At 41.1% G+C, this 23826-nt stretch overlaps 1 protein-coding gene across 1 annotated transcript in view; it reads left to right on the plus strand.

The window, feature by feature from the left end:
* DNAJC6 (DnaJ heat shock protein family (Hsp40) member C6) overlaps nucleotides 1-22863 on the plus strand; it is a 58917-nt gene extending 36054 nt beyond the window's left edge. Inside the window, exons 13-20 of the mRNA XM_044430218.1 lie at nucleotides 285-728; nucleotides 3797-3929; nucleotides 4730-4800; nucleotides 6651-6785; nucleotides 12672-12926; nucleotides 15274-15419; nucleotides 18326-18502; nucleotides 22627-22863. Of these exons, the coding sequence (XP_044286153.1) occupies nucleotides 285-728; nucleotides 3797-3929; nucleotides 4730-4800; nucleotides 6651-6785; nucleotides 12672-12926; nucleotides 15274-15419; nucleotides 18326-18502; nucleotides 22627-22728 (1463 nt within the window). The 3' untranslated portion in view covers nucleotides 22729-22863. The remainder of the gene's footprint in view (nucleotides 1-284; nucleotides 729-3796; nucleotides 3930-4729; nucleotides 4801-6650; nucleotides 6786-12671; nucleotides 12927-15273; nucleotides 15420-18325; nucleotides 18503-22626) is intronic.
* The last annotated feature ends 963 nt before the right edge of the window (nucleotides 22864-23826 follow it).

Raw genomic sequence — 23826 nt, forward strand, 5'->3', positions numbered from 1 at the left:
GATACTACACTCATTTTGTTCTCCATCTTTTCAGTTGAATATACCAATATGCCTTCAGAAATTCCTTGAATGCCAGCACCATATGTTTTCCAGTTCTGTATTTCAGGTTTTCCATTGTGTGCTGTGAATTTAACCAAAAAAAAAAAAAAAAAAACCGCTTGATTGCTTTTACTGGTACTGTTTACTTCCATGTGTAGTGTTGATATATCTTTCCCTCACCATATATAGCAATAAAGGATCTCTAAAACTACTAGCTAATTTAGAGCTGGTTTTGACCCCCTTAGATCAAAAATTGGAGAGAAGCAGTTCTCACCCCAGCTCAGAGGACCGGGCAGTACTGGTACATGAAGAAAGTGAGCAATCAGATGATGAACTTTTGTCCCTGTCCAGTCAGCACAGTAGCACCAGCACTGAAAAAATCCATGGGGCACCAAAGCACAGCAAGAAGCACCATGAGCCACCAGGCCCACCACCTACAGAAGATGTGGACCTTTTAGGTTTGGATGGCAGTCCTATGAGCAAGAATATTCCAGCAGCATCCATTGCACCACCATCTAATTCAGACTTGCTGAGTGACCTCTTTGGGGTTGGTAATTCTGGAGGACCAAGGCAAGGTGGGCAGTCAGCTGTTGATGATGTCTTTCAGATGGGTGGAACTGGGTCTGCACAATCCACCCCACAACGGCCTGCAGCTTCAGTGTCCCCATCTCTGTCCCCAAGAGTAGAAGGTAAAAATTCATAATTCTGGCATAATTAGTTTATAAAGAAAATAATGAATGCTAATTTATTTCTAAGATATCGCTGCTAACCTTTAAGAGCCTGTGCCTCTGTTAGGAACTTCTGGCAGGGCTCAGGGGTTGCTGTGCAATTGAGTCAGAAATTACTGTTCTGTCATTATTAATCTGAAGTAAGAAATATTGGCTTGGTTCTAAGAATCGTGAGTAGAAGGGAAGTTTCTGTCCTTCCTTGGCACTCATTCAAAGTGCCCCCATGTGATTTGGGGTCGTTTCCTTCCTCCTCCCAGGTGCCTCTTACATGCCCCATTCCACACTGTTCAAGATGGTCCCTTGGCCATTAGGAGAGGCCGTTTGGGGGCACAGGGAGAATGAGAGGACTGGGAATGTCAATTGCATTTATTTAAATTTTGTTTACAGTTCTTAGGGTCCAAGCCATTGCTTATGGTAGGGATTCTGTGGCTTACAGACCATGTCCAGCCTGTCATCCTTTATTGTGCTTTGTCTCACAGAAAAAAATTGGGCTGTTGACAGCTGGGTAGGGACAGCGTAATCTGCTTCAATGTTTGGACAGGGACAGTGATCTGCTTGCTGTGTGCGCACTCATGCACATGAATAAGCATATAAGAATGTGTATCAGTTAATACATATGAAGGGGGTAAGTACATGTGAGAAATGTGCCCTGCACTTTTTAGTGTATATTCTTTTATACTGTTTATCTGAAGTCATGCAAGCAAGTCTACAAAAACTGAGAAAACAAAAATCATAAATAATAGTCTAAACTGAAGCTCATTACAGACAAGACGGAGGTCCTGTTGGTTGGCGGATCGGGCTTCGGGGAAGGGGACCTGAACTTAGTCCTGAATGAGGTTGCACTCCCTCTTAGGGACAAGGTCCGCAGCTTGGGAGTGCTCCTCGACCCAGAGCTTTCACCGGAAGCTCTGGTGACAGTGGTGGCGAGGAGCGCTTTCTTTCAGCTTTGGCTGATCCATCAGCTGTGTCCCTACCTGGAGAATGACTGCCTGGCAACAGTGACACACGCATTGGTGACTTCCCGGCTTGACTTCTGTAATGCGCTCTACGTGGGGCTGCCCTTGAAGATGGTCCGGATACTTCAATTGGTTCAAAACAGAGCTGCCAGGCTGCTGATGGGGACTGGGCATTATGTTCAGCTTCTCCGTCAGCTTCACTGGCTCCCCGTTGAAGTCCAGGCCCAATTCAAGGTGTTGGTTATGACCTATAATGCCCTTAATGGCTTGGGTCCTGGTTACCTGAAGGATCCCTTATGTCCATATATGCCTGCCCACCCGCCCGCCCGTTGAGATCAGCGGGAGAGGCCCTTCTCTGGGAACCCTCCGTGAAGGATATTAGGAGGGTAAGCACTCGGAGGAGGGCTTTCTCTGTGGTGGTGCCCAATCTATGGAATGTGCTCCCCAGAGAGGTCTGCCTGGCGCCATTGTCATTTGTTTTTCGGCGCCAGGCGAAGACCTTTTTATTCAAATGTTATTTTAATTGTTAATATTTATTTATTTGTTTATTTATATTCTTGGCCAGGTCGACTCAAAATATATTGTTTTTATATTGTGTTTATTTATTTTTGTGAGCTGCCCTGAGGCTTCGGTGAATGGGGTGGCATAGAAGCCCAATAAATTAATAGTCTAGTGAAATATTCCAAACAGCCTTAAAAAGCACCACAATGATGTAAAAAGCTAAATTAAAAAGTTGCACCATAACACCCTTCCTGAGTGCAGAGAAAATGGGGATCAAGTCCATTCCAGGGTTTGCGAGCAAGAGTTTGTATCCAAAATGCAAATTTTGGAAGGTTATCCAGGAGGAAAGGTAGCCCTTGGACTGCCGAAAGTTTCCTACGCATAATTTATGGAGATACAGACCCCTGGAGATTTTCTTGCATCATTCTGGTCCCTTCTTTCTGCAGGAGCTGTGAATCTCATGAACCAGAACCCTGCTATGATTATGCTGGTTGTTTTCAGCATTATAGTAGGTGCAGAGGGGTGTGTGAATGTTGTAACAGCCACTTGCATAAGCAGAGCTCAGTACCTGCTGTTAGTACCTGCTGTTAGCTTTCAGCAGACCATTGTAAGTGCCTCCTTGCTTCTGATTGGGACAGCCTGTGGCCTTGATTAGCACATGCTGGCAGCAAGAGTGTATCTCCCTGCCCATGCCTGCAACCCTTCCCCCCACTTTCAGTGTGAGCTGGCTGTTCTTTTACTTACACCAGTGGCAGCTTGGCTCTATATTTTCAAGCTAGGCAACAGGAACTATTAAGAAAGTGTTATTTAAATTAACACATTGATTAAAGCATTTTGCATGCTGTTCTCAAAAGAAAACAGTTTTCATGCCCTTTTTTCAATATATGCATGCTCTCACATTGGGGTGTGTGTGTTGTCCGTTCTACAAGTACTCCAAATCACATTGCAGGCTTTGTGTGACTGGGTCTGTATTTGGTCCGGAAGTGCACTCCAGGTATATCAAAGTTAAAAAACAAAACAAAACTAAAAATTCCTTTTACCTCCCAACTCTGTCTCAGTACTGGTGCTACACTCACCAGAGCTGTTGGAATGGCAGCACCACCACTCGGGTGCCGTACAGGTATAAAACTGTACTTTTCAAAAATATTGAAAAAGGCTTTTCAAAAATATTGTGCCTACTCTTCTATCCTCTTCACAAATAGAAGAAACTGAAATCTTCTACATTCAGTTTGCAGTGAACACAAACTGAATGCAGAAAAGAGAATAAAATGCTGAAATGCTGAGGAGCTAAATGTGAGCAAATCCCTATAGTAATTTAAGGAATTAAATATACGTATGTAACCAAGGGAGGATAAGTTTTTTTAAAATCAAAAAAAGCTGTTGCACAAAACAAAAACAATGGAAATGATTCTTAGTGCAAACCAAGCATATTTTTAAAGTGTTAATTAAAGCTTGTAAAAGTTGTACAGTAAATATGTACAAAAGTTAGGGTATCTTTGAAATAAATCCCAGTTAATGGAACTGAGGAAAAATGGGATGCATGGTTTAAAAACAAATTTCTTGTTCTTGCAGCAACCACCTTTGACCCATTTGGGGGTAGTCCTAAAGAACCTGCCCCAGATCTCCTAGGCTCTTTTCTTGGCTCATCAAAAACCAGTCCTGATCCTTTTCTTCAATCGGCACGGAGTCCCTCACCTACAATGCAAGGAGACCCATTTACCATGGGTAGGAAAGATCTCTAATGTCTTGCATTTTTGTTTTGAAGACTAAGAAATGTTTTGTGGTGATAACATTCTTTCTTTAGAGTTGCAGATTATTCACAAATAGAATAATGCTAAGTAAAATGCTTTCCAACTTTTTCAATTATATTTTGGACTACAATTAGTCCATTTCTTAAACTAAGAGCAACAAGCCAGAAGCCCTTACCATTTCCATGTCAAAAAGTGCAAAACAGTTTGGTAACAAAATGTGAATAGGACTGTAGTCCTGTACTCCAAGGTGGGAAGCCTGCAGTGTTCCAGTTGTTGCTGGACTCATGGATGATGGGATTTGTGGTCCTTAAGATGTTGCTGATTTCCCCACTCTTCCTATACACACTTGTGTAGGAGCAAACCTTACCGAACTTGTTAGTAAAGATCTCTGAGTAAACTTGCCCAGAACGCTTTATTATCTTTTAGTTTATATTGTACCAAAGAAAATCTAGACACGCTTATGACTGTGGTAGATAATTTATTCTACTACAGCTGTCTCAGGATTCCATGACAGCATGAACTATCTTCATTTTTAAAGTATAATTTCATAGGCTTTTCAGCAGTGTCAGGCTTCATATTGAATTATTTCCAGGATAACAGGCTTGGGAAAAATTGATGATGTAGTGAAAAGTGCCGATGCTTTCTTCTACACAGCAATCTCTTGTTCTTTTTATAATCCCCCAACTATCCATTAAGTGATGGCATTGCATATATTAAAAAAAACTCTTTCCAATAATTCATTTCTATTTTTAGGTCCTACCAGTACACCAACTGTTTCCATTCAACCAGACGTTTCAGGTGATTGGGAATGGCCTAACAAATCAGGTCCGTCCGAAACCAGTTTTTAACTTGTTTAAAGTGATCAATATGAAGTGTATTCATCTTAGTTAGAACTGTGACCTTTCCCAAATAGTTACCAAATAGTCTACTATACAATATAATGAACTTACATACTGAGGTGGTAATGAAAATAAATACCCCTAAAGACTATCTGAAAGAAATTGATGAAGGTTATTATTTCTTTTAATCTAAGTCATACTCAAAATTACTAATTAACCATTACCATGGCTTCAAACTAAGCGTGCAGTCCTATGGGTGAGGAGCCTGAATGAGGGAATGCTCCAACTTTAGAGGCTCTATTCTGTCAGAAGCCCTGCCAAATTCTTGCAATCAGGAAGGAACAGTGGAGGCATTTCTGGAAAGCCTCTTAGTTGTCCTAGAAAGGAAAATTCATTAGATGGCCTCAGATCCATCTGAAAAGCCACCACTAAAATCTCTATCGTGGCTGGGAGGAACCAGAAGGAGCCAACACTGGGGGGAAACAAACCTTTCGTACTCTCTCTACACCCCTAGAGAGCAGGTATGGCCTCTGGGATGCTGTCCAGGCACTATACACTACATTGTATATTTTCATTCAATATGCATGTTGAGGAAAATTATCTTGCTGAGTTTCTGACGAAAATTCTTTCCCTGCTGGATTTCCTCTCAATGGTAATTGTCAACTTCAGAGGAGAGATGTTTTGTTGGGACCATAGCAAGGGGGAAAAAGGTTAAATTCTTCTTTCCCTGCCAGCTGTGATAACCATCAGACCCCAGCAGTTGCTATGTTAAAAATGTTTGCATTGCATGCAAAATGCACTGAGAGCCACTGTTGGTTAGAGTGCTGGACTGGGGTTCTGAGAGATCTGGATTCTAGTCCCCACTCAGTCATGAAACTCACTGGGTGACTTTGGCCAGTAGCAGTCTCTCAGTTCCAGTTAAGTCACAGAGATGCTGTTGTGAAGATAAAATGGAACTATATAAGCTGGTCTGGGTTCCTTGCAAGAGGAAAAAAGCTGGGATATATATGCAACGTGGTGGTGATGATGATACAGATTTAAAATCATGACTTGTTCGGCCTTAGAAGCAGGAGATCATATGCAGAGAGAAACAAGCCTACATTTTGAAAAAGAATGTTAAGTTGAGGAAGTTCCAAGGAGATGTAAACTCATCACTCCCAGGGATTCACAACTGTGGTGGAATGTGCCCAAACAGTGTGGTGTAGTAGTTAAGAGCTGGGACTCAGACGATCTGGGTTCTAGTCCCTGCTCAGCCATGGAGCCAACTGGGTGACTTTGGCCAGTCACAGCCTCTCAGCCCAACCTACCTCACAGAGTTGTTGTTGTGGGGATAAGATGGAGGAGATGTTAGCTGCTTTGAGCCCTTTGTAGGAAAAAGGCAGGATATAAATCAACAAACAAACAAACAAACAAACAAACAAATAAATAAATAAATAAAAACAGCTCTAATGGCTTGTGCACTACTGAATTGGCATATCAGCCATGCTGCATGGATTCAGTTGTCTGAAGCCACTTAATACAACATGAGCAAAGATAAATTCTTTAGTGTCTGTTCACTGAATGGCAAATTTTAATGAGAGAGCAGCCTAAGGGAATACTTTCCTCAGTGTGCTTTGCCAAAAGACTGCTGGAACATGTTCAGCATTTGTTCTTGAATTTATCATCTGTGTGAACTTTTTAGAAAGATTTCTCTACACGTTACAGTTCTGTTACCAGTTTGTATATGCTGAGATAACCAACTAATACATACAGCAGGATTATATTAATTGTATTTCTGATATCTTTACATTGTATTTTATCAGTTGTCTTCTTTTAGCTTTCTCTTTTTCTTCTTAGGTGGTCTAGGCATGGGGAGTAAATCAGCTGCTACCAGCCCCACAGGATCACTGCACAGCACTCCTACACACCAAGCCAAACCACAGACACTGGATCCTTTTGCTGACTTGGGGGCTCTTGGAGCAAATCTAACAGGTAAAGTTAAACATAATAATTGAGGAGAATCAGTAGCCAAAAGCATGAATGATCACAATTGCATTTTACACTGAATGCCAGGATACCATAGTGAATTGCCAACCCATGAGTAGCTGGTAAGCAATGCATACAATGCCCTCAGCAGAGGTAAATAACTTGTGGACACAAAACATCTGGAAGGCAACAATTCCCATCAACTCTCACCACTGACTGTGCTGAATAGGGCTGATGGGAGTTTAGGCTTAATGCCTGGAAGGTCACAAGTTACACATTCCTGCATATGTATTGTTGCTGCATTTAAAACATTCAATGTGTATGCTAGGTCCCATGAAGATTAATTAATTTAGGTTTGCAGTTTGATTAGACTTCCAATAAAATTATTCAGGTAACATACTATTTTAAAACTTTACAAAGGAGCTATATTTACTTCCACCCATAGTTACACTGAGAAAAAAAAATGGTGGCATGGCATGGATGAAGTATAGCTACGCTTGCACATCCTCCAACAGTATTCCAAAGAAAAAGTATGAGCAAGAGTGTTGGTCCTGCTGAGACAAAATATTCTGTGGTGAACTGGGTACACTGTAACTCTTAATAAAATACTGTTTGTTTAATCAAATTCTGAGAATGACGAATTTCTATAAATGACTCCAGTTGGGCTTTTGCAGTGAACTTGAGGTTATGGAAAGCAGGAAGAAGCAGGCTGAGAAGGGACTTGGTGGGAGGCTATAAGTTCTCTACCACCTGAACATTAGAAACTTTGTCCAAGTCTGTCATTTAATTTTTCTTGCCTTCAGTGGATTTTTCCACACAGCCTCAAACTGTTCAGCAACTTCTCCCCTTCAAAATGAAATATGTCATTTTAAAGAAGTAAAACTTGACAGTATAGTGAAAATCCAATGTTTCCTTCTGTGAGTCAGAAATACATGTAGGTTTGCAAGCAAGACCTAACAGTAAGCACTATTTTGTCTCTTGATCCCTTGAAAGTTCTTAGTATCTTTTTTCTAAATTCTGCCTTTGATACTTGTGAATCTTGCTTTCCCTGCTAGAAAGACAGACTGCTAAGCTGCAGAACTAAGTTCTATTTTCTTATTTTACTTTGTTTGTTATTAAGTTTGTTTGGAAGTTTATTTGATATGAAACTAAAAGCATTGTCGAATGTCTCGTGCTATTTGAGTATGAGCGAATATTCTGTATAAGACAGAAGGCTAAAGAGAGTTGTTCTTAAATCAGTTTCTACAAGCCTGCCAATGCAGGTGAAGTCATATTACTTCGCAATTCAAGCAATGATCTTATATCCATTAGGATCTACCATAACAGGAACTTTACCAGAGAAGAGTGTCTCCTCCTGCTTTTTAACTGGTGCCAGTCAATCAGTGTTGGTTCATGATATCCAAGACAGACATTCTCACACACCCAGATTTCCCATTATTATGCAAACAGTGCAATGTGATCTTGTCCAGTGCTTCTCCTAAACATTAGGTGCAATTTCAGAAGTTACAGTGTCTCCACTGCAACTTTAGCTTTTGATGTAATATTTACCAATTTTAATAAATCCCATAGAGGAACATTAACATGTCATATAACGCTGGTCCTCTACCAGCTACGCTGGCTTCCGATTGAAGTCCGGGCCCAATTCAGGGTGCTGGTATTAACCTATAAAGCCCTAAACGGCTTGGGACCAGGATACCCGAAGGAACATCTCCTTCCTTATTTGCCCTCATGCCCCTTAAGATCTGCAGGAGAGACCCTGCTCTGGGAACCCTCCCTGAAGGAGGTAAAGAGGATGTAGGGCTTTCTCTGCGGTGGCGCCCAGACTGTGGAACGCGCTCCCCAGAGAGATTTGCCTGGTGCCAAGCTTATACTCCTTTCAGTACCAGGAGAAAACCTTTTTATTCTAATGTCATTTTAAGAATTAGGGATTTTAGAAGTTTAAGTTAACAGTCACATTTTCTTTTTCTTTTGAATGTGATTTATTCATTTTTATTGTTTTAACACCGATTGTATTTTTATTACTGATTGTATTTATTATCACTATTTATTTATTATTGTCTACTGTATTATTGATTGTTCTTTATTACTGTTGTTGATTTTAAACTTTGTAAGCCGTCCTGAGACGCTGTCATGAAAGACAGGATAGAAATGTTTTAAACAAACAAACATTAGATATAGGAGAAGAAAATCAATTAACTAAGAATAAAATGTAACCAACTGCTTTGTTTTGCAATACTTTTTCAAGTCTTTGAATACCTTCCCTCTCTTCCCTGGTTCACAAATAGATTTGCAACCTCCCTTTTCATTTCTTGGTTCCTAGTCTCTACCATGCTAGTAACAGCTTGAGTTTATCCCCCTGCTGTGCGCTACCTCATCTGCTTAAATGTCACATTGATTCTGAAATTAGGCACCCTCTTTGTTGCTTTGCAGGATCAAAACAAAAAATGTGTCTGATGTTACAAAGTACAGAAAGGGTGACTATTTTCTTGTCCCTTTCTTTAATTCAGTGATACAGAAGGAGTTGCATAATTCAAGAAATAGAATTAGAACATGCTGGAAAATACAAATCTGAGAGAAATAATTTTATAAGTAAAAATGTGACTTTTTAATATTCGGAAGTTTGTATTTCATTTTTATGGTGGTTTGATGAAAGTAGGTATCTTTTTTGGTTCAGTCCATGTATCTTCTCTTCAACTGCTCATAGTACCATGATGTCAGGTGTCAATTAAATTTCTGATTCTATTACTGGTGCCTAGAATGCATTCAACTGGGGTTGCACATGGTGGCCTATTTTTAGTCATGCTTCAATATTAGTCATACTATTTTATACGCAATGCGTATGACACAAATAAGTTTTTGAATGATGTGATGGTTGTTGGTTGGAAAAATCCAGTTTTCTCTGATCTAGAAACAGCACCTTTCATGCAACCTCCCACCCACAAAGAACCCTTATGCAGGGGCATATGTGCTTGCAAGTTTGTGTGCCTGCATTTTATGTCCTGCAAGGAACCCCCAAAGTAGCTCACATAGTTCTCCTTTTTTCCATTTTATTCCATCCCTGTTAGGTAAGTTAGGTGGAGAGTCAGTGACTGAGCCACTCATGGTTGAGTGGGGACTAGAATTTGGATCACCTGAGTCCGACTACAACATTTTAATCACTACACTACACTGGTTTTCTGTGTATAATTGTGTTTGTTTTCTCTGAAAGTGATGATAGCTTGTGGAAGAGGAGGGAGTAGACTCAATAACCCCTTCAACTATCAGGATTTTCATTACATGAGATCTGTGTGTGTGTGGAGACTGCTCCAGAGTACAATCATTTCCCATACTTACAGACTTGGATAACTTGGACTTGGACTTTAATCTAGCATATGCTCCTGCCTAGTGCAACAATTTCAATATAAGGAATGTACACATACACACAGGTACACAGACTTAGATTCACATGGGTTAGACTAGCCCTTCCTTTGATACAGCCTTCAGGCAAAATCATACAGTTGTCAGATTTGGACACATTGCTCCTGGTCATTCTGAGTGAAGCCACACCCAGGGGGCACAACTAGAATCAGCCTCTTTCTTCTATAGTCCACTTCTATGATGCAGGCCACATGAGAAGGGTCTTTCCACATTGTTCCCCTGGGTGGGGCAGGGGGAGCTTTCCTACAGCAGCAGAGGTGGAGAAAAGATACGTCTGTCCCTGAGACCACTTCTCTTGGTTTCAAACTTAGGGATAGATGCTTATCTAGTGACTGGAGACTGCATTGTAGGCTTCTGGTGAATAGACAGAATGCCATTTTATTGGTGGAAGGATAGAGAACAAATCAAATGAGTGAAGAAATAAAATTCAAATACATTTAGAAGACCCAAAAACTTTTGTGTTTCATGCCTTTAGAGTCTGCCTAATATGCTTACCCACTTTTGTGTGTGTGAGCGCATGCATTTTTATAGCCAGAGTGAGAATACAAATGCTTCCTAAAATGTTGGATTCTAACTGAATGTTTAAAACATGCATACTAAAGTATTTTGATAACCGATCCAGATAATATACATAAGGTTGCACACCTTATAGGGAATTTAGGAAGGGATTTGCACCTAGGTCCAGGAGGCAAATCTTTCCTTCCTGGGCAAGGTGTGTGAGTGAGTGGTGGCTGGGCAGCAAAAAGGATTTATGGATGAAACAGATTATCTAGAGCCATTTTAGGTGTGTTTCAGACCTGGCTTTGGAATGGAAACTGCCTTGCTCACCTTGTGGGATGCCCTCTGCCAGGAGAGAGACAGGGCGAATGAAACCCTGTTGATTCCAGACCTCTCAGTGGCATTCATCACCATCAACCATGGTGTCCTTCTGGATAGGCTGGCCAGGTTAGGAGTTGGAGGCGCTGCATTGCACTGGTTCTGCTCCTGCCTCCCTGGTGGTGAGGTGGTGGTGCTGGCAGATTATTGTTCTGCAACATGGCAGCTATTCCATGGGATACCACAGGGCCCTATTTTATCCCCCATGCTCTTTAACATCTTTATGAAACTTCAGGGAGAGGGTATCCAGAAGTATGGGCTGAGGTGTTATCTATATGCAGATGACACTCAACTCTACCTCTCTTTTTCATTGAATTCAGGTGAGGCAGTGGCCATTCTAAATCAGTGACTGAACTCAGTAATGGACTGGATGAGGGACAATAAGCTGCAACTCAGTCCAGAAAATCTAGAGGTGATTTTTTGGGTTGATTGTCTGTCCAGCTGGGAGATTTTCAACCTGTTCTGGATGGACTGCACTCCCCCGAAATGACAAGGTTTATAGTTTGAGTGTGCAGAACTGTCACTGGAACCACAAGTGGACTCAGTGGCACCTTTTACCAGCACAGATAGAATCACTACATCCCCATCTAGACAGGCAGAACCTAGCCATGGTTACCCACTCTGGTAACCTTTTGTTTGGACTGTTACAACACGCTCCGTGTGTGGCTGCCTTGAAAACTGTCCAGAAACTTCAACTTGTTTAGATTAGAGTAGTATAGGTATTCATGGGGAATGGTGCATGAGATCACATCATGCCAGTCTTCTTTCAGCTGTGTTGGCTCTCAGTTGAAGTTTGGGCCCAATTCAAAATGCATGTTCTACTATTTAGAGCCCTTAAACAGCTTGGGCCAGGTTATCTGAAGGAATGCCTTGTCCCATATGTTCCCACTCAACCCTTAAGATTGTCTGCTGAGGCCCTTCTTAGGGAAGCCTCTGCAAAAGAAGTAAGGGGGTGGCAACCATGAAAAGGGCCTTTTCAGCAGTGGCACCCTGTCTCTGGAACATGCCCCCCAGAGAGGTATGCCTGGCACCATCCCTGCCATCTTTTCACACCGGGTGAAAACATTTTTATTTTCCAGTTATTTTAATAGTTAAGCCTGTGTATTTTCTGTTGGGCCAGTTTTAAATATTGCTTATTATTTGCTGCTCTGCCAGGTGGTGGGGGCAGGTTAAATTATTATAGCTGCTGTGGCTTGTTGTCCTATGGTTGTTGTCTCATTGTATAGTGTTAGTCTTTATTGTATTTTATGAGTATATTGCATTTACGAGCATTTTATGAATTATATTTATGACTTTTGATATTTGTAAACAACCCAGAAAGTTCTTGGGCTATAGGGCAGAATATAAATGAAATAAATAAGTATAGTCTCATGTGCTCACCTGAAATGTATTAAGTTTATTTAAGTTGCTATTTCTAGCAAAAATTAAAATTATGGGGGAAAAAAATTAAGATAAAGATGCAGAATACTTCTAAGATGAGAGGTTGTGATTATGCAAGTCCACTGTTGTGAGTTCCAATAGCATAACTTAAATACAATATCCAGTCTCAAACTGATTTCCTATTAAATAGACCACTTACCATTCTGTTCCATCTTTCAGGTTGTCCTTTTGCAAGCAAACCTAGTACACCAACAGGGATGGGAGGAGTTTTTCCTCCTATGGGATCACCACAAAAACCATCTCCCCAGCCAATGGGTGGGGGCAGCTGGCAGCAGGGCACTGGATATTCCTGGTCACAATCACAGACGAAAGCCCAGCCACATTCCTCTCCACAAAACAGGCCTAATTATAATGTGAGTTTTTCTACAATGCCTGGTGGCCAAAATGACCGTGGAAAAGGATCAGGCAGTTCGGGTAAATGAAACTTTTGATCTTTTGTGGCCTGCCTGCCTGCCTGCCTGCTTGCCTGCTTGCCTGCCTGCCTGCCTGCCTGCCTTTCATTTTCTTTCTTTCAATATAAATTTGTTTAGTAGACTGAAGAGGTTCAACCTGCTATTCTATAATATACATAGTATGTTTGAAATTAAATCTAAGCATTCTGATTCTACGAAAGAAATGAGACACAGGGCTACATGTTACATGTCACTGCCATGCACATTACATGGAATATGAATCATTATGTATGTTTTCTGTGAGATGCATCTTTGGAGGGCCATCCTGGAGGGCCATCCATTTCTGCAGGAAGGCAGTGCTAGAGGAGTGATGATTAAACTCTCCTCCCCATGCTGATCATGTTGCAGAGGAAAATACAGGTGCCTCCATAGAAACTTGTCTAGCCTGATTTCCATGTAGTGCATGCAGCAGTAACCATTTGGCAACATTTTGGAGCAATTGGCATTTATATCTCTATACATCAACCCATTCCCTTCATGGATCACTGCCTTGCCATAGCAAAGGGCCTTGTGTAGTGAAATGAAGCTATGAGCAATGCCGTGCAGGGCCACCCAAGACAGACACAGGTCATAGCAGACAGCTCTGACAAAACATGCTCCACTGGAGAAGGAAATGGCAACCTACTCCAGTTTCCTTGCCATGAAAACCTAATGGACAGTACCAAAAGCCAAAAAGATAAGATGCCAGAAGATGAGCCCCTCAGGTCGGAAGGTGTCCAATGTGCTACTGGGGAAGAGCAGAAGGCTAGTACTAGTAGTGCCAGAAAAAATGAAGCGACTGGGTCAAAGTCAAAAGGACACTCAGTTGCGGATGTATCTTGTGGAGAAAGGAAAGTCCGATGCTGCAAAGATCTATACTCCATAGGAACCTGGAATGTAAGATCTATGAATCAAAGCAAGCTGGATGTGGTCAAACATGAGATGACAAGACTGAACATCAACATCTTGGGAATCAGCAAACTAAAATGGACAGGAATGGGTGAATTTAATTCAGATGACCATCAGGTATACTACTGTGGGCAAGAATCCCTCTTGAGTAGCCTTGGAGTAGCCTTCATAGTCAATAAAAGAGTAGGAAAAGCAGTACTGGGATACAATCTCCAAAATGACAGAATGACCTCAGTTCCAATCCAAGGAAACGATTCAACATCACAGTAGTCCAAGTCTGTGCCCCAACCACTGATGCTGAATAGGCTGAAGTTGACCGGTTCTGTGAAGGCCTACAGCACCTTCTAGAATTAACACCCAAAAATGATGTCCTTATCATCATGGGGGATTGGAATGCTAAAGTAGGAAGCTAAAAAAATAATAGGAAAGTTTGGCCTTGGAGTACAAAATGAACCAGGGCACATGCTGGTAGAATTTTGTTAAGAGAACGCGCTGGTCATAGCAAACACTCATTTCCAACAACCCAAGAGATGACTCTACACATGGACATCACCAGAAGTACAGGCAGAGTTTCGACAAGGCAGAGGAACTAGACTTCAAATTGCCAACATACGTTGGATCATGGAGAAAGCTAGGGAGGTCCAGAAAAACATCTACTTCTGCTTCATTGACCACACTAAAGCCTTTGATTGTGTGGATCACAACAAATTGTGGGAAGTTCTTAAAGAGATGGGAGTACCAGACCATCTTATTTGTCTCTTGAGAAACCTGTATACAGGTCAAGAAGCAACAGTGAGAACTGGACATGGAACCACTGATTGGTTCAACAGTGGGAAAGGAGTACAGCAAGGCTGCATATTGTCCCCCTGCCAATTTAACATATATGTAGAGCACATCATGCGAAAGTTGGGGCTAGATGAATCACAAGTTGGAATTAAGATCACCAGGAGAAATAACAACTCAGATATGCAGATGATACCACTCTAATGGCAGAAAGTGAAGAGGAACTAAAGAGCCTCTTGTTGCGGGTGAAAGATTCCTATGAGTTTCTTGGACTGCAAGGAAATCAAACCAGTCAGTCTTAGAGGAGATCACCCCTTACTGCTGTTTAGAAGGCCAGATACTGAAAATGAAACTCAAATACTTTGGCCACCTAATGAGAAGAACTCACTGGAGAAGAGCCTAATGCTGGGAACAATAGATGGCAAAATAAGGGGACAGCAGAGAATTTGGTGGCTAGATGGAGTCACTGAAGCAGTCGGTGTGAGCTTAGGTGAACTCTGAGGGAGGGTGGAGGTTAGGAGAGCCTGGAGGAATGTTGTCCATGGGGTTGCAATGGGTCGAATGTGACTTCACAACTAGCATAGCATAGCATACATCAACCTATACAATAACCTTTTGTTTTTGTTTTGGTCATCAAGATTCTAAACCCAAAATGTCTGCTGATTTTGAGGACCTCTTGTCGGGTCAAGGTTTTAATGCCCACAAAGACAAAAAGGGACCTAGAACAATAGCAGAAATGCGTAAAGAAGAAATGGCCAAGGAGATGGACCCTGAAAAGCTAAAAGTAAGCTCCGTATTAGTTCCAGATAACCTAGCACTTTGTTCTGCTTAAACTGAAAAAGTAATTTAATATTTTAAAAATGCTGAGTTGCTTTAAGATGCAAGCATGATAACAGATTTCTAATGGTGTGGCATTTTGTTTATGGTCTGCATTTTGCATCCCTATTTTTCTCATTTCTGAGGGGTGGGCCTTCTGAAGGTAGGAGGAATCAGAGACTGTTGACCTTTGTAGTGAAAGCAGGGACCATTTTTGTCCTGAAAGCCTAGCAGAGGTCAAAGCTGGCATGCTTCCTGGGAAATACACCTGATAGTAGTAAGAATGTGCGATTCTCATTCTGAATTAATCAACAAGGATCAGAACCAGGTTACCTTCACATTCACACAGTGCTTTTTTTGTAAAAAAAAAAAAAAAAAAGGTGCCGGAGCTCACGTCTTGGGGTCACACTTTTACACTAAAAAAGATTTTCAATTCACCAACTTTTTTTGAAATAAAGAACTTATTTACCTTTTGCACATAGCCAGTCACTCTACACACACATAAACATAATGGTTGCTGTCACTAGTAAGCATTCAGTGCACAACCACCTCACAATCAGCATGGACACACAAGCAGCCCACATGCACTATTTTAATTATTTTTGCTGCCGTCCTGCTACGCCCGACAGAGCGATTCAAAATCACTTGGAAAAATCCGTCAAAAAAAGGTGCCGGAACGCCATTCCGGTCCATTCTATGACAAAAAAAAGCCCTGTCTTCATACTGCACTTTTTCTCAAAAAGAGCACAGGATGGGGACTCAGGCTGTGTGGCTGACATTGGGCCGGTCACAGACTCTCAGCCCAACCTACCTTGTAATTGGTTGTTGCTGTGGGGATAAGACTGAGAGCAGGAGGAAAAGAATGATGTAAGCTGCTTTGAGGTTTGTTTGTTTTTTTAAAGAAAAAAGACAGGATATAAGTCTAATAAATTAATAATATTTTTTTAAAAGTACCAAAATACATGTTTAGGACAAAATACCTATAAAACATGTATTCACATGCTTATTTAAGTCAATTTTTGTACTTAAAAGAAATTAAAAGAATTTACATGGAGCAGATTTATGAATAAATCTGACCTAGTCCAGATATAAACAGCCTGATCCATCTCTAGGCAACAGAGGATGGAATGCAGATACTAGCCTTGCTCCTATTTGATCATGAGGGTGGGGAGCAATGGTTGGCTTTGCAAAAAGTCTTCCCTTTGGCATGCTTTCTCTAGCCTCAATACCTCTCCCTAACCATTCTTCTATACCTAGTTAACTTACAATTATTCATGAAATAACTGGGGAGAAGGAGCCAAACCCACTTAGCCCTACTTTCCCAGCAGCAGCAGCTTTGGTGGTGTAGGGACAATGAAGCTATTTTGCTCCACAGTTTCAGGGATAGAGGAAGAGAAGCCTTCAAAAACAACTAAGGGAAAGTGCAAGGAAAGTAAGGGCAAATAAATCCTTCTACTTTCTCCATGTTTTCTACAGGTTTCAACTTCTGCTTCTAGTTCTCACCTTGCAGTTTTTTAATGCGTATGTGTACATTCACCTGTTAGTTTTTCAGCTACTTTATAAAGCTGATGAAGTAGACAAATGCTTGGAAAGTTCATTATTATAAACTGGTTAGTGTATGTGCTTCTGCAGCATAATATCTTGCTGCTGTAGGCTTAGAGTACAATCCCATGGCCACTAGAAAGTGTCTGAGGGGCTAGAGGATACTTTGGATTTTCACATCCAAGGTCAGGGACATACCTCCAACCCTGGAGCTGGGAATCCACACTCCATTCCTTCTTGCTGCTGACATGGAAAGAACTGTACTATCTGAGACTGGGAAATCAAAGAAGGTAAAAAGGGTGTTCTAGTAGGTAGGGGCACCAAATGTTAGGTATCCTGCTGCTTCCTTTGCCTCTTTCCTTCCATTTTGAATTTGCTTCCTGCTCAATTATTGCAAGTGGTTGTCTAACTAAAAAGCAGGGCAGGAAGAGCATGGAGATAAAGATGCATAAATGTCATAGTTTAGAGGATTATGGTCATCAGGATAGCATTGCACCTTTAATGTGGAATTCTTTGGAGATTCTGAAACATGCAATTTTGCTTGGCCTTGGGTTTTAAATAAGAATTGTTTTGCAGTGACAGCAACTCTTGAAATTGCATTAGACTTTGTATATAAGAAGCTGTTCTAATTTCAGATTGAAAACAAAATTTATCTTGGTTAGCTTTTATTGGTATATAAGAAGTGAATCTTCTTAAGCATGCTTGTTATATGTTGGCATATCTAAAAAGAAGAAGGTCTCAGCTCTAACTTAATGGATAACATAGAAATAAAAATACTTAGGAACTCCAATCAATAATATGTTTTTGTGATAATGCTGTAAAGCATTAGCCTTATTGTATGTTGAAATAAATCTCTCACTAAGAACTAAATAGAATTTATCCTCATATTTGTAAGACTCTTCATAATCTAGTTCTGTTTTTGAAAACTTTAGTTTTTTTAAGATTAAAAAGTTCACACAAAAGGTTGAATTGTGTTAATTTTTCTTATTTTTTCCATGTGTTTTGGGGTCTCCATGTCTTTTTGGACCATACTACCTTCCTTGGTCACATGCTGTACTATATATGCAATGTTTTCATGATCTTTATTTTAGCACTGAGAAAGCTAGAGATAGGTGCCAACTGAATCCCTGCTTCCAGAAGTAACATTCTATTTATTCTTGGAAGGAAGTAGTAATTTGATCTTTCATTTGATAATAATTCTCTTATCCCTGAAATCTCAAGTGAGAAAGAATTAAACTAATAGCCATTCCATTTGAACAGGAGCACTTGCATATTCCAATTGAAATGGATGTTATCTTACAGTTTGTTTGAGAATTGTCTGTCTCTATACAGATCCTTGAATGGATTGAAGGGAAGGAAAGAAACATAAGGGCATTGTTATCCACAATGCATACAGTGCTATGGGAAGGAGAGACAAAATGGAAACCTGTGAGCATGGCAGATCTTGTAACTCCAGAGCAAGTAAAGAAGGTTTACCGGAGAGCAGTACTAGTTGTTCATCCTGATAAAGTAAGTAATGATACTTTTAGGTTAATTTCTCACCTAATGCACTAGTTAATGGATTGTTACAGGCTCTAGCTTTGCGATTTGTTGTATCATAATTTAAAATATTAGCCACTATATTCCACAGGAGGCATTTGACATTTTATTTACTAATTAATCCTTTAATTATGAAAGGATAGATGTGAGTTATTAGATGACTTGAAAATGGGTTAAGATTGAGTAGGAAGAGAGAGAATGAGAAAGAATATGATGTAGGTTGATAAAAGGACTCAGAATTGTGTAACTGTATTGTTAGCAATCTTCATTATCAAAAATAGAAACTTCCATTGTGGTCAGCCAAGTGAATGATAAATGAGACCTTGCCTGTTTGCGCATATATTTCTGATGCTGTAATCATAAATTTAAAATGCTTTAAATATGCACAGTATCCTAAAATGCTACTCTATCTCTGCTAATTCTATGGTGCTGGTGGAATGGACCATCAATGCAACAGGAACTAGTTCTTGCTGCTGCTGCTGCTGCTGCTGCTGCTGCTTCTTTCATATCTATAATGCCCAATAACCACACCTCACAAAAACTGAAAACCACTAAAAGCTAAAAACCTGTAAACTGTCTCGCTGCACCAACTAGTCTCCTCAGAGTAACCGTCCAATTTCCTGGGCCTCAGCAACTGGCAGCTGGCAAACCTCCGTCTCTCTCTTGAGGTGAGGCGCCCCAACCTGGCTGTCAGCGGTCTTTTAATTTCTTCCCCTAACCCTTTGATCCCCAGGGGTTCGTGGAAAGGCCCCAGCCTTTTGCCCTTCCCACGGGGCAAGCCAGGCCTGCAATGTCATCTGTTCTATTGCCTTTATCTCTCTTCCTGCCTTCTGGCATTCGTCCCGGTGAGGATGATATCTAGCTTTGTAAATTTTCAAGCCTTCACCTCTTTCCCTCCCACTACATGACCTCAGTGCCAAAGCATCTGTACCATGGCCACCTGTAGCTTCGCTGCTTTTCTCACAAGGCCAGCCAACTCCATCTTTTAACCTCTGCCCTTCCTCAAGCCTCAAAAGGCCCTTTCCTTTACAGTGCATTAGAAAGCATAGCATGGCTTCCCCACAGAAGCCCAGAAAGGAGTGAAAGTGCTCATTTCCAGAATGGGAAGATCAGTGGAACTTATTTTTTGGAAGCGCTGGTCACTTCAGCATTCTGGAAATGAGTGTTGCTGCTCATCTTCTTTTCTTGCAGGAACTGCTATTTCTTGTCGTGGTCTCTGTGCATCACACATATGGGTACTGCACCCATGCAGTGCCTGCATTCAGGAAGATTCTCTCAGCTAGTAACATTTTTGGCAGGAACTCCACTCCCCCACCCCCTCGTATAAATGGGCGGAGTCCCTGCCCAATCGCCAGTCCGTTTTCGACTGCTATTCGCTGTGCTTTGGGTTCTCTCATTTCTTTCGATTTCCCTCACAAACTTCTACTTAATGTTAACCTTTAAACTTTAGTTTCTTCTTCAAGCTAAAATTCCTCACATTAAACTCTACCACAACCTCAAAACACTCCTCACACCCTTCCCTCTCCCCTTTCCCCTCACACATTCCCCCCCCGCCCCCCCAAAAAAGAAAAGAAGTATAGTGTCTTTCTCTACCCTGTATTTTCTTATTCTCCCTCGATGGTGCAGTGCTCTGCTTTTAGAAGGTGTGGCCAGTGCAGAGTGAAGATGCTGTCTATGAACATGCACTCACTCTGCCTGCTTTGCTTTGCTGAAGGACTTCACGTGGACAGATGCGTCCATTGTCAAGCCTTCACTAAATAGGCTAGCAAGAACTGAGAAAATCGCCTCAAGAAAGTGCTGTAGGATAGAGCCTTGATCACAATGAAAGAGGCTACTTTGCCTCAGCCCACCGGCCCTTCAGCCACTGAAGGAAGCACCCCTCTGTGTGCCGATCATGGTGAGAGTGCCAAGTCTGCTAAAGAGCTCTCAGTATGGTCTCAATCTCCTAAGAAACATAAGGAGAAAAGGAAACATCTCAAGACTTTGTTTGATTATGTTGTAAGCCATCCTGAGACGCTGTTAAGGATGGGGTAGAAATGCTGTAAATAAATAAATAAATTACTGAAGGGACCGCTACAGACAAGCATCCCAGGATGCATTCTCATTGAGTGCAGCTTACCTCTCTGAGTCAGATCCAGAAGACACAGAGCAGGCATCCACCTCACCCGACCTTATGGTTTCAACGCAAGGCCTGGGATCGCCCGGAGATAGTATGGGACGCTTCTCCAAACTACAGGGAACAGGACGTTCCATTTTTGTTGCGACACCTCATCCATACTCTGCAGTCATTGAGTCTACATAGGCTTGACAAACCAGAGAGCACACTGCACCGGTGCGAAGGACATAAGATTGACAGGATGTCTCACCGAATCTAATCAGCCATGGGACTTGGACTCAGAATTTCCCATTACGAGGCCACTTTGGCCCGTTATCAACATTTCCTATGGCAAAAGATGGAGTCACTCACTGCATTCCTTCCTGACCAACGAAGGGACCTGGCCAGACTCTTCATCGGCGAGGCAATGCAGCTTCCAAAATAAGAGTTGGCAATGGCGAGGCATCATGTAGACTGTGACTTCAGGGCGCTGGTCGTTGCAGTGGCTCTCAGACAGCATGCATGGCTATGAGCTTGTAAGCTTCCACAGGAGACAAAACAACACATGGAAAATATGCTGTTTGACGGAACTGGATCTTCCACTCAAAAATGGACAAAAGACTCGACACCAAGCGACTGTTTATGAAGTACTCTGAACATTACAAGGGAACATTGATGGAACCCCAACACTTGACAAAATGGATCGTTGAAGCTTTCATACCAACTCAGTAAATTGGACTTGCCAATCCTTCCAGGAGGCCATTACACCAGAGCTGTGGCCACCTCATCAGCCTTATGTGCAGGCAAACCTGTGCAAGGCTTATGCAATGCTGCTACATGCACCTTTATCAGATATTACCATCTTGATGAAAAGGCTAGAATGGACTACTCTTTTGGTTGTGCCGTCCTATTGACTGTCCTTCAGTGATGACACTGTCCCGCCTCTGAGGTTGGTAAGCTTGCTAGTCACCATGTGTGTGATGCACAGAGACCACAACGAAGAAAGGCAGGTTGCTTACCTGTAACTGTCATTCTTCAAGTAGTCATCTGTGCATTCACAGAACCCATTTGCCTGTCACACATTGGTTTTGGTGACTGGGTTCATATGATACAATCTAACTTTTATCATGTTCATCATATATTATGCTTTATCATGCTGGTACATTAGGGGTGAACAGGTGGTCTCCCGCTGGACTGGAGATGGGGCAGGGACTCCGCCCACTTATATGAGGGGGTGGGGAAGTGGAGTTCCTGCCAAAAATGTTACTAGCTGAGAGAATCTTCCCAAATACAAGCACTGCCCAGGCACAGCACCCATATGTGTGAATGCACAGATGATCACTCGAAGAATGACAGTTACAGGTAATCAGCCTGCCTTTCCTAGTGGGCTAGTTGTTCATTCTGCTTGTGTGGGGGTACTGTAGGATACTGCCAAAAGGCTGTGATTCATGCTGGGAGAATTTAGGGGTTAAAGTTTAAGATTGTGAGCTAAAAACATTTGTTTTCAGCTCACAGAGGCTATATCAGTATGTAAGTACTTTGTTGATATTTTTGCAACTGATAATCTAACAAGATGCACTATAGATTGCAGTGCAGGTAATAACACAAGAAGGAAGAATGATGTACCAAACATCTGTTTCTATTGTATCCCTCTGTCAGGAATAGATGCAGTAAAAAACTTATTATGTATAGATATCAACTTTATAGTAGCTTGCTTTATTTCTTTGGATGACAAAGAACTGCATGTAGCTTGATATCAAATTTTCTTTTAGCTTACTAGTGACTAATAGGTACCTGTGGGGATACAGGCTAGAAAAATTTTGTGTGTGGAATAGCAACTTTCATGGATGTGATCCAAAGTCTTGAACTGCCACACAATCTGCTCAATCTTGTGCAATGTTTAATGTCAAGCCAAGCTCTTGCTGGGTACCTTCTGTGTGAACAATGTCGTATTTTAAAAGCTTCTGATATGTTGTGATATATCTTTTTCTTCTTCCAGGCTACAGGGCAGCCATATGAACAGTACGCAAAGATGATTTTTATGGAGCTCAATGATGCCTGGTCAGAATTTGAAAACCAAGGCCAAAAGCCCTTGTTTTAGCATACTTCTTCAGATATTGCTGTAGACCTGTGCTAGTGCCCACATAGTTCCTTGCCACAAGATTTCATGGCTGAAATGATATCTGTCTGGAAATGAGGAAAATAAAACTTGCCCCAGTACTAAAACCTTTCTTCATGTAGTGGGGAAAAACTATGGATGCTGTTTCTTACATATGCCATGAATAAAAACAAAGAGATGAGTTCAAGTGGTTAATCATATAATGTTCTTTCAGATTTAAACAGGGTAGTTACAGATGTAAATCAGCAGTTTGTTTTGGAATGAGTGAGGTAAAATGGATGGCTCCTTCCACTATTACCCAAAAGGTTCCTGTACCATTAGGGATGTAGCTTTATATTGATCATGGTATCCCGGACAAACATTCCCCAAAACGTTAAGATATTTATTCGTATGTGCTTATTTCCAGTACTCTATCTCTCAGAATACTTTGATCCTTCAATTATTTCTTGTAGTGTGTTTTGAATTTGACAGCTAGACAACTGGATATGACTATGGCAACTTACTGCTGCCTTAAGCATAATGCTGTACTTCATGTTTCAGACAGGCTAATACCTAGACATTCTATACTACCATACAATTTGGGCAATATCTTTATATTATTATTCAATCAGAAGATTGTTGAAGATAATGTCCAAATCAAGAGAGCACTGAACTGACTGCTGTGCATTAATAGAAAGTGAGAATATTAGCAAATGTACAAAGGCTTAAAAAAAAAATCCCAGCAGAAATAATGTCATAAATTTCCGCACTTCATGACACTTTCTTCTCTTTTGGCATTGCATGGTCCTGTTCTTAATTCACTCACATTGTTTATTTAAATTCAGTCAAATATCCAGTGTTGCCCAATTTGAGAACACGAACTGAAGTTATGAGATAGCTTCATCCTCTAACTTCTTTAAGTAATTTATCATAGTTTATGTAGCTTTATTAGATTTGAAAAAAGAGAAGGAGGGAGGGAGGAATAGAAATAAACCTACTTACCTACACAAGATATATTGGCTCAATAAGCAATAATGTTCATATAGTCACATCTATAAAGATAAAAGGCTATTGTTTCATCTTTGTACAAAATTGTACAAA

This window comes from Varanus komodoensis, unplaced genomic scaffold (assembly GCF_004798865.1).
Source record: "Varanus komodoensis strain SLA01 unplaced genomic scaffold, ASM479886v1 scaffold20_1, whole genome shotgun sequence".
Lineage (NCBI taxonomy): Eukaryota > Metazoa > Chordata > Lepidosauria > Squamata > Varanidae > Varanus > Varanus komodoensis.